Consider the following 10,507-nt stretch of genomic DNA (forward strand, 5'->3'; position numbering starts at 1 on the left):
CTCTACACAGCAAAAGGAAAAGTAATATTTATAAAATACTTTGTTATACCCCATATAATTATTTGTACAGACAAAATAAAGGCACTTTACTAACAGCAGTATTTGAGTGAGCTGCGGAGGAAGAGCAGATGAAATCTTGACTGTAGCTGTGTTCTCCTTGGCTTTAAGTTTTATTTGAGAATTATGAAATCAAAGCTCTCCTCTTTCTTGTGCTCCTCCAACTAGCTGGAAGAAAGAAGTGGAAGTTGTGCGCAGTCTGTTTACGATGATGTGCAGCTGATCGTAAACAGATAGTTTTCCAGCGGAAATTAGAACTTGCCTGGAATGAGAACCCAAATCAAGGTAAGTTGAATAGAAGACATCTAGGATGCAGAGCAGGAACAAAATGAAGAAAAAGGTAAAAGAGGGTTAAACCATTTATTTCCTTGATCTTCATCGGAAGTGTGAAATCACTGGCCAATAAAATGGACAAACTTGGACCCCTGATGAGGATGCAGCAGGAATATCAGGAAAGGCTATATTATTTTTTTCATCAAGACATGGCTGTAGGAATGACTCTAACACCTGCTCAGCTTTAAGACTATATGGACAGACGGGGAGTTCAGACAGAGAGGTAACAGTAAAAGGAGAGGTTGTTAATAACAGATGATGTTATCTTGGACATGTCATTGAGAAGAAGTGCCTCTGCAACCCAGATGTTCAACTGCTAGCTGGGAGTTCCCTTCCCTGTTGTTTTCTGTGACAGTTCACCTGTGTTACCTGCCAATGCTGCACGTGCACTCATCAGGTAAGATGTTGCCAAGCTCCAAAAACAACACCCCTGTCTGAAGTGTTCTAACACACCTTCATCTCTACTACACTTAAACTTTCTAAATGTTTGTTAGCTGATTTATATTTTATTCATAGTTCATAATGATTAATATTGTAGTTATATAACTATAATATAACCAAACCCGCTTGATCCTCCCAGTCCCATCCTTGGCTTAATGATATCCTCTGATCGGTGTGGAGTGGCCACTCCACAAAAATAGCTCTGTTGGCTATGACAGAAACGTTAAACGAAGCCAGAACGACAGCTAAGTCCTCAGTAATTATCCTGCTCGATTTATCAGCTGCACATGACACAGTCAGCCACGGTATTCTTTTGTCCATACTCTCTAGCATGGGCATCACAGGGAGAGCACACTCCTGGTTTGAATCATACCTCACTGGACGGTCATTCAAAGTATCCTGGCTTGGTCACACTTCTGCAGCACACCACCTCGCCACAGGCTTCCCCCAAGGTTCAGTACTGGGACCTCTTCTCTTTTCCATATACACCACCTCACTGGGCCAGATCATCCAATCACCTGGCTTGTCATACCACTGCTATGCTGACAATACCCAGCTCCATCTGTCTTTCACACCCGGCGACCACACGGTCTCAGCATGAATCTCATACTGTCTCTCTGACATATCGACATGGATGAAAGCCTATCACCTCCAACTAAATCTCTCTAAAACTGAACTGCTTGTCTTCTTGGCCAAACCAACCATACACCACAGCATCCAAACTGATTCCCTATCTCTTGCTCCGTCAAAGATAGCTAGAGACTTGGGTGTCATGATTGATGACCAACTGACCTTTAAAGATCATGGTGCCTCTGTCGTCCAATTCTGCCGCTTCGCATTGTTAAACATAAGAAAGATCAGGCTCATGTCACCCCTCAGTTTGTTGAGCTCCACTGGCAACCTTTAGCCACCCACATCAAATTTAAGTCAGCTGATGTATCGTGGAAGACACATTCCTGATAGAATCTTGCCTAAATGTGTACGTTGGATTAATCAGATCAGATTTACTGTCATGTACAGGGAAATACATGAAATACAGGAGGCTGCCTGGCACACGTGGGTACTCGGGAATCTCAGTGGGAGCTGGGGAATCTCTGTGAGTGCTCCGCACCGAAGCACCCACGGAATCAGCGCCTATGATTGTATATATTCTTCCACATCCTTAAAAAAATTAATGAAATATGGTATTTTACTGACAAATTTATGAATGAAAAATTTAGCTAACAGAATTATTATCATATTTCTTTTTTATACAGAAGTATTTGTCATTATGTTTGGGGATTTATAAAAAAATATCAGATACCATAAGATATGGTCGATAATAAATCTGCTGAATTGTTTCCAAAACCTCTGTGTGAAAGAGCAGTACCAAAAAAGATGCGTCATAGTTTCCGGTTGATCCCCACAGAAACTGTGATTCATTTATCTCTTTTAACTTTGATTTCAACATGTAGTGATTGGCTGAGTAAAATTTAGGAAGAATTTTGAATGACGCTTCCTTCACCTTCTTTACAATTAAATATTTGTGGGGGATCACAGACTTAATATCTGGAACATAGCGGTTACAAAAGGATATTCATCATCATTATCACATGCATTGAGTCGTTGGAACGCGAATCTGATCCCGCTCCAGAGCTGAAGAGGGCAATGTTGAAAGACAAACGCAAAAGAACAATAAGACAAAGAAGAATAACATACCCACCTCTGTCTTCTTTCACGTCGTTGGGGTAGATTTAAAAAGAGCTGTTATCGCAATACTAGTATACTCGATTGAACGTCGTAGAACAGCAATCATGAGTGGAAGAGGCAAAGGAGGAAAGGGACTCGGTAAAGGGGGTGCAAAGCGTCACCGTAAAGTTCTCCGTGATAATATCCAGGGCATCACTAAGCCCGCGATCCGTCGTCTGGCTCGCCGCGGTGGAGTGAAGCGTATTTCTGGTTTGATCTATGAGGAGACTCGCGGTGTGTTGAAAGTATTTTTGGAGAACGTGATCCGTGATGCAGTCACCTACACTGAGCACGCCAAGAGAAAAACCGTGACTGCCATGGACGTAGTATATGCTCTGAAGAGGCAGGGTCGCACTCTATACGGTTTCGGTGGTTAAACTCATTCCACTTTCTACAACAAGCCAACGGCCCTTTTAAGGGCCACCACTTGACCTTTAATTGCAAGCGTTCCTTTCATCTCTTACTGTTTACAAGTAAGATGTCTCTAATTTGTGTCCTCAAATAAAACTACTCTAACCAAGCAACAACTGCTCCTCTTATCCTCCTACCATTCACTAATGTTCAAGGTCTAATATACTGAATGTTTATAGAGTACAAGGTTGGCAGTGTTAATCCACCATTTTTTTTCCCTTGTCCTGTTCAGAATTATGGCAGCAGAATTGTAGTCTGAATACCTTTGATGCCAAACAGATTTGCTTTGCCAAGGGAAGTTTTATAAATGTAAAGCTCCCCTTGATGCCCATTTATTTATTTCTGTTTACAATATATGACATGTAATAGAACTGAACCGGACAGGGGGGCAAGGAAAGACGAAGAGGAAACGGAAAAAAAATAGAAACAAAAACCAGACAACCAGCTGCTACACCTGTAAAAAACAAAACAGACAACAATCCATGGCCTCTGAGGGGAATCCAGCCTTAGAGCCACCAGGAGCACCTGAAAGCAGACAAGCAGAGAAAAAACAAACACACAAACAAACAAAAACAGCTGTGGATATAGATGACCTGAGACGACATGATAATACATCAACTGCTTAGCGACCATGCTACTGGACTAATGAATGTGTGTGTGTGTGTGAGAACATGCAACACCCATAGCACAGGACCTACATGATAACCGTGCTTAGTTATGAGTGTATAAGCGTACAGGGCCACAATCCACAGCCCCCCCAAGCAATCAGAAGCAGGCAGAGAGGGCCACAAGACCTAGGCCACCAGCAGCCCCCACAGAGCACAAAACCCAGGAAGCCCACCGCAGGGGCAACCACGCATCCACCCAGAAGACTGCAGAGGAAGCCCCTGGACAGAGCCCCCATAAGCATAGGGCAGAGGCCCTCCGGGAGCCAGGGGCAACAGCCCACCGACCCCGCCAGGCCCCAGCCGCCCAGACCCGCGCCCAGCTGTGGTTCAACTCGGCAGGTCACGTGTTAAGCCCAAAAGAGTGAATGCTCTTGTTGAAATAATACCAGAGTTGTATCTATTACTCCACATATAGTTTAGGGTCAGCGTGTTCTCTGGTAAGGTCAACAACAGAAGATGATTGTGGCTTCAGAGATTGCGTTTGGGCCACGTACGCACTGAATGTTATAAAGTATAAGACATTACCACAATCTGATTCCGTGTATGCTGCCATGTAATGTATTTCTATGCTGTTAATAAATTCCCCATGAGAGGCTGCCAAGGTGAATCCAATTATTCTGGTGTTTTCTGCACAACATCACCCTCCCTGCACACTTCAGATAAACCCTAAACAGCCTTAAACCCACCAGCAGAGGATGATGGAAGAGCTCTATTATTTTACACCTGTGCTGTAAAGACAAAAATAAAATAAATGAAAAGGTTTCCACGGAAATATAATGTTCAGTCCTTACTCATGTGAGCAGCTGCACCAATCTAAGCCGAGGGATCTCACAACCTAATTTGCATGAAGGCTGCATAACAGCAGACTCTGTGACGTTGGTCCTACAGCCTTTAATAAGACGTGCTACCGTAAAACTGAACATGCCTGAACCCGCAAATTCTGCGCCCAAGAAGGGCTCCAAGAAGGCAGTAACCAAGACTGCCGGTAAAGGAGGAAAGAAGAAGAAGAAGAGAAAGATCAGGAGGGAGAGCTACGCCATCTACGTGTACAAGGTACTGAAGCAGGTCCACCCCGATACTGGTATTTCCTCCAAGGCCATGAGCATAATGAATTCCTTTGTGAAGGACATCTTCGAACGCATCGCTGCCGAGGCGTCTCGTCTGGCTCACTACAACAAGCGCTCCACCATCACTTCCAAGGAGATCCAGACCGCCGTTCGCCTCCTGCTGCCAGGAGAACTGGCCAAGCACGCCGTGTCCGAGGGTACAAAAGCCGTCACCAAGTACACCAGCTCCAAGTAGACGCACCTATGGACCTCACTGAAACCCCAACGGCTCTTTTTAGAGCCACTCACTTTATCTGAAGAGCAAGTCTGTAATTAATTGTCATTTAATTCCATTAACTTCTTCCTGTTGGACTGCGCTGATCACAAGCACTCACAAAAACATTCAAACTGTCACTCACTAAAAAGCAACGCTTCTGACTTAGAGAAACAAAGTCAACTCGGTGCTTTCAGAATTTCATCTGTCGATGAACAGCTGGCACGATACCCAACCACCCTTACAAACATGTTCACAAATGAGCAGCACAACGTACCTCCTACTCATGCCAGTTGTGAAGAATAGAATTTGAAGGTGCTCCTGCAGAGTCATCCTGCACCACAAAGATTCAAAACCAAGCAAAAAAAAAACCAACATAAAGGACATAAACCTTAAAAACTCTAACCTAATAAAAACTTTATTTTATTTAACCCACTCTCTTGCCCCCCTGCTCTGGTAATGGTATGGTGGGATAGAGGCGGTGAGCATCCAGTTGAACACACAGTATAAGCCATTGTACAGGGCTGCTTTAGCTGGCATGATTGGAATTTGACATTTTGATAGCTTGTGAGCTTGTACATGTTTATTTAGAAATCTGTTTTTTCCTTTGCTCCTTATTTATGTAGCAGTAGGAATGTTCAATTCTACCTTGCTTTAGTTAACTGGTCCCCTTAAATTGCATGATACTTACCAGCCTGTCAGTCAAACGCAGCAACCTATATAAGCAGGTTGTGGCTGCAAAGTGTGTTTTCTCAGGTCTAGTCTCCGCCCTTCCTGGTTGCATATCCTTTGTCATTGCTGTAGGTATGGCTTACTGCTCCTGCAGCTCTGTTCCTCTTTTTGTAAACAGAAGTACGGTTGCTTATTGTTTCTGTTTCTTCTTACAGCTTGTTTGAGTGATCACTGCTGGTATGTCCATCTTTCTTCATGGTGTTGTGCCATGCTATGAATAGTAACAAGTATGTGTTTCTAGATCTAAATTAGCTGGCTGAGCTCAAGCTCTCTGTCTCTCCCTGGAGCCAACAAGCAATTGCCTGATCGGTATGTATGGTTTGCCTCTTAAGCCGCGCACTTCCTTACTGTCATACATGCCAGCTAAAAAGTTATCTTACGCTTTATAGGATCTGTAAGGCTGGATTGAGGCCCTCTGGTGCAGCCTTCCACAGCAGCTAACTCTGCTGTTTTGTCTCTGTTTTGTCTTTTTGCTTTATATTGTTTTGACTTCCTTATATTGCTTAATTGTGTGACAGGCTTGCATAACCTCCCATTGTGACTGGCTCGTAAGTGGTTATCACTTGTGTCGTGCTGGGAGTTCTTTTCACATTGAGTTGATTTTTATTCACTGAGGAACTTGTGTTTGATATAGAATACTATTGGGTTTATATTAGGGCTGGGCACATTAACGTTATTTTTCTTTAACTAATGAATTCATTATCGCCAACAATTATTTGCCTCTTATTAATTACGTTTTTATTATTTTTATTGTAAACATCTGCTGCTCACTGGCTTTCGTTTTGAAAAAGTCCATTGTGAGCGAGCCTAGTATGTTGCTTAATGCTGTGGTGCTCACAGGAAACGGTCAGAAAAGGAAAGAATGGCAGATGAAGTGGGCTAAACAAACAATTTAATTTCCATGTTCTTCCAGACATCGCAGTCGACAGAGCCAAAGTTATTTGTAAGCACTGCAATGTTGAATTGTCTTATCACCGGAGTACTTCGAGTCTGAAATACCACCTAAGTGCAAAACACTCAACGACACAAGTGGTGTGAGGCTTCGGCAGACTACGTTAGATGCAATGCGTGGGAGAAGTATAGATAAACAAAGACAAGAGAAGTTAATAAATGCTATAGCGAAGTGGATAGCAACTGCCTGCAGCCCGATTAGTGTTGTGAAGACGTTAGTCTTAGAAACGTTCTCCGAATTGCAACAAATGAAAGTCCATGTTTATAGTATACATTTTTTTCTCCAAAGGAAAAAATATAAACATGGACTTGACTTCCCTGTACAGTAAATTCCCCCAAAAATGCTGCTGTTAAGTGTTTGCACAACAAATGTATGGCACTTTTGTTCATATGACTGTACAGTTCCAATGAGTGCGTTATATGCTACTTTTGAATTCATTAATGGATTTTGCATATAACAATGCCATCAATCATAGGAAATCATGCGATTAACGCAAATAAAGAATTTAATATTTTCCCAGCCCTAGTTTATATTGATGATATGCAAAACCCTCTGAGCTGTTACTCTATTTTATTTTATGTTCTTTAGGTGCTGACAGCCTAAGGCGGTGGTGGCTGGCCTCTGCAGGTTGGGGCATCTCCTTTTTCTGTGCCATGTTTAGCCCTGTACTCCTGGTCATAGGCTTTTACCATTTTGTGTGCATGTGGTGACTTGACTGTGATGCCCCTATTCCTGAATCAGGCTGCTCTCACCCACAGTTTGTATGAAAAAGTACAAAAATTTATGCACAGATTTTCGTGCATAATCCTACGAATATCCATCAACACGAGCAACCAGTGCGCCTGCGCAAAGCCTGAAGTCAGGGCTGATGTGCCTTTTATTCACAGAGGAAAATAAACATTTTAAAATAGTTTCGACATTATGATATATTGTTGAAAGCGAAAAATGTACTTTTTTAATTTTACATTCTTCCTTCAGGGAATGTATGCAAGCTTTAGTGTGTTAGTTATTAACTTGTCAAGTTTATTTTTGTTTCGAGCGTTGCTATGGTGGTTACCAAGGACGCTACTATCGCTGTAGCAAACGTCACGTTATTTACCATAGGCTACTTATTTGTTTGTTTGTTTGTCTTAATTTGCTTTTGTTCCAGCTTCACTGCTGAAACACACTATGAAGGAAATACACGCAGGCAACAGCGCACCCTGACATCTTCTGCATCGAATTTGAATTCTTCAAATATTAAGCCAATTTTGAAACATGATAGTTTAAAAAAAGATGAACATTTTTGCTCCTTGGTTTTTATGCATAAAGAAACAGCAGAGTGACACACTGATCGTTTTAAGCTTTTTCTGACATTCAAACAAATTCCTCTAACTTTCATACAGTTTAACTCAGAGAAACAAATTATACCTTAAAATGTAGGAAAGGTTGTCCTCGTTCAGCCAATGTAACTACTAAAGAGCTTACATTTACAGAATTTTAGCTATGAGCCTTGAAGCGAGAGAAACCTTTCAAATTCTCTCACTAACTCCAATGGAAAGTTTGATATGACACCAGAGACAGGTTCAACTTTGTTCAACTTGCTGCCGTTTAAAAATCTTTCACTCCATTGAAATAAAAACTACATTACCGCCTTCCTCTAACCCTTCTAGTTCTTACAGTCTTCAAATTATTTTCCTCGCTCTTATAGTTTTCTCACAAGCGGTCATAGTATCCATTCAGCCATTTCTGATGATTCTATTGGGAGGGAACTCGTTCAATTTAATTCAATTAAGTTTTATTTATATAGCACCTAATTACAACAGATGTCATCTCAAGGCACTACTGCGTTAAGCCACAACTGTTTACAAATATTCCTATCACTGTTATGACATCTCTCTTATACTACATATTACACTGCAGCCATTTTAACTATTACTCACTTGATTTCTGCAAAATTCTTTTCACTATTTTCAGCTTTTTTTTAGCATGGTCAGCTATCCCCATTCAGCTCATCAGCATTCTCACTGCTGTTTTGCAGAAACGGCTTTTTCTAATTTTTTTTATCATGCTTCCGGGTTAGGGTCAGGTTTGCGAAATTAGGGTTTAAAAAACATATCTGCGCATTCTTCAACTGAAAAAGTATAACCGTAACACGTACGTGTATGTTGTGAGAAAAGCTATGTTATGAAAACATATAAAATATGCTAATTTAGACATGATTCCTACCACTCTGTTTCGCCGACGGAAAGGGGCGTATTCAATAGCTGAAACAAATGGAAGCCATTTTTCACTGCAGGGAATTGCGCATGCACACCGGTGACTCGTGTCATTGGATATTCGTAGGATAATGCACGAAAATCTGTACATAACTTTTCATACGTTTCCATTCCAAATTTGTACATAACTTTTCATACGTTTCCATTCGAGCCCTTTCATGAGAATACGTTGCCTGAATTGCTAGCCCCAACGCTGGTAGGCTTATCCACACCAAGAACAGTGTTCTTAATTTTGTCTTGCTTCGAAATTACTTTTTGTTCTTGTTTCTGGAATTAAATATTTGTACTGGGAAAGGGAATTTATCTCCTGCTGCTTGGGTGAGACTACCTGTGTGACTTTAAATGAGATTCACCTAACAAAACATTTCCCCTGGGTGCAATTCCCAGGGAGTCTATCTATCTCCTCACCACATTTAGTTTCTTCATCTCTTCTTTGAGTCTGTTTTTTAATAGTCAGCTAACATTATGAGCACCTTGTGTTCTGTGAATTGGGGGGTGGCTACGGGATCTATTGTTTGTGACAAATAAAACAATAAATGTTCTAGCATTCCACAACTCATGGGGACTTCTTTTGGTTGCTTTAGATATTTTTATGAATAGCTGTGACAGATCTGTTCTCAGTGACAGTTTATCGGTTATATGTTCATATTTAAAGCCTCTCTTGCTGCCATCTCTCTGTCAGTGTGTTTGTTGATGCGTTGTAAAATGTTATAAAAAGAGTAACGTGACATGCTTGACAAGTATGGCTGCTTGAGGGCAAGCTGCGCCTATCCCTGTGTTTAATTTAGCCTAAAACACAACAAAAAGTCGTGAAAGTGGTAATATACTTCGTGCACTATTGTCTTATACTCCAAACATGCCGAACGTCACCAGAAAATATACCAAACCCAGTTCTGGGGCTGAAGTGAGCATATGTGAAGCGGTAAATGCTAACCAGGCTAGCCAGAAATCCTCACTATTGTGTGACAAAGATGACATTGGAGAGATGGCAGCAGAGTGCATCCCCAATGGGGTGGTGAAGGAATTGGCCCGGCTCTCGGCTCTTATCCTTGAAAAATCCAAAAGCCATGACAAGAAATTAGAGGAAATACGGCTTAGCACAAGCTCCATGGAGAGTAAGCTGGCTGATATAGCTGACCGGATCGGCTAGGTGGAGAACCGACTATGCTTCCTGGAAGATGAACACGAGAGACAAAACTATTACTACTACTATACTGCTATTTCTGGAAAGGGTATTACCAAAGATTCTCAACATCAAATTCCCCAAGGGTCTGGAAATTAAAAGGGCACACACAGTTGGAGTTATGCCAAGAGGAGAGGGTGACCAGCCTCGTCAAGCCAGACCATATATAGTCAGGTTTCTGAGGTTTCAAGACCGTATTCGCATTGCCAAGGCTGCACATAAGATGGGTAACGTCACCTGGGAAAAGTTTTGCATTATGGTTGTCGTAGACTACTCTAAACTTCTGTGTGAGAAACGGGCAAAGTTCAACAAGTGTAAGAAGCTGCTGCATGATAAATGCATTAGTTTCTCCCTGAATTACTCATTGTGAAAGCCCCACTGGGATCGCGCCGCTTTGAGGACCACAAAAAAGTTGCTGTTTTAT

The 10,507-nt window shown here is 41.7% G+C and overlaps 2 protein-coding genes across 2 annotated transcripts; both read left to right on the top strand.

Moving 5' to 3' along the window:
- The first annotated feature begins 2,524 nt into the window (after nucleotides 1-2,524).
- On the top strand, nucleotides 2,525-4,130 carry LOC140305121 (histone H4). The gene has a single exon (XM_072383886.1). The coding sequence runs from the start codon at nucleotides 2,625-2,627 to the stop codon at nucleotides 2,934-2,936; it is 312 nt and encodes a 103-aa protein (XP_072239987.1). The 5' UTR covers nucleotides 2,525-2,624; the 3' UTR covers nucleotides 2,937-4,130.
- Nucleotides 4,131-4,559: 429 nt separating this feature from the next.
- On the top strand, nucleotides 4,560-5,017 carry LOC140305123 (histone H2B 1/2-like). The gene has a single exon (XM_072383887.1). It carries the CDS (start codon nucleotides 4,560-4,562, stop codon nucleotides 4,938-4,940), a length of 381 nt encoding a protein of 126 aa, XP_072239988.1. The 3' UTR covers nucleotides 4,941-5,017.
- Nucleotides 5,018-10,507: the final 5,490 nt, after the last annotated feature.

Source organism: Leuresthes tenuis, unplaced genomic scaffold (genome assembly GCF_036924035.1).
Source record: "Leuresthes tenuis unplaced genomic scaffold, fLeuTen1.0.hap1 SCAF_4, whole genome shotgun sequence".
In the NCBI taxonomy this organism is placed as follows: domain Eukaryota; kingdom Metazoa; phylum Chordata; class Actinopteri; order Atheriniformes; family Atherinopsidae; genus Leuresthes; species Leuresthes tenuis.

Excerpts from the sequence above, each read along its gene's own strand:
- LOC140305121 (XM_072383886.1), top strand. The coding sequence starts at position 2,625 with ATGAGTGGAAGAGGCAAAGGAGGAAAGGGACTCGGTAAAGGGGGTGCA.
- LOC140305123 (XM_072383887.1), top strand. The coding sequence starts at position 4,560 with ATGCCTGAACCCGCAAATTCTGCGCCCAAGAAGGGCTCCAAGAAGGCA.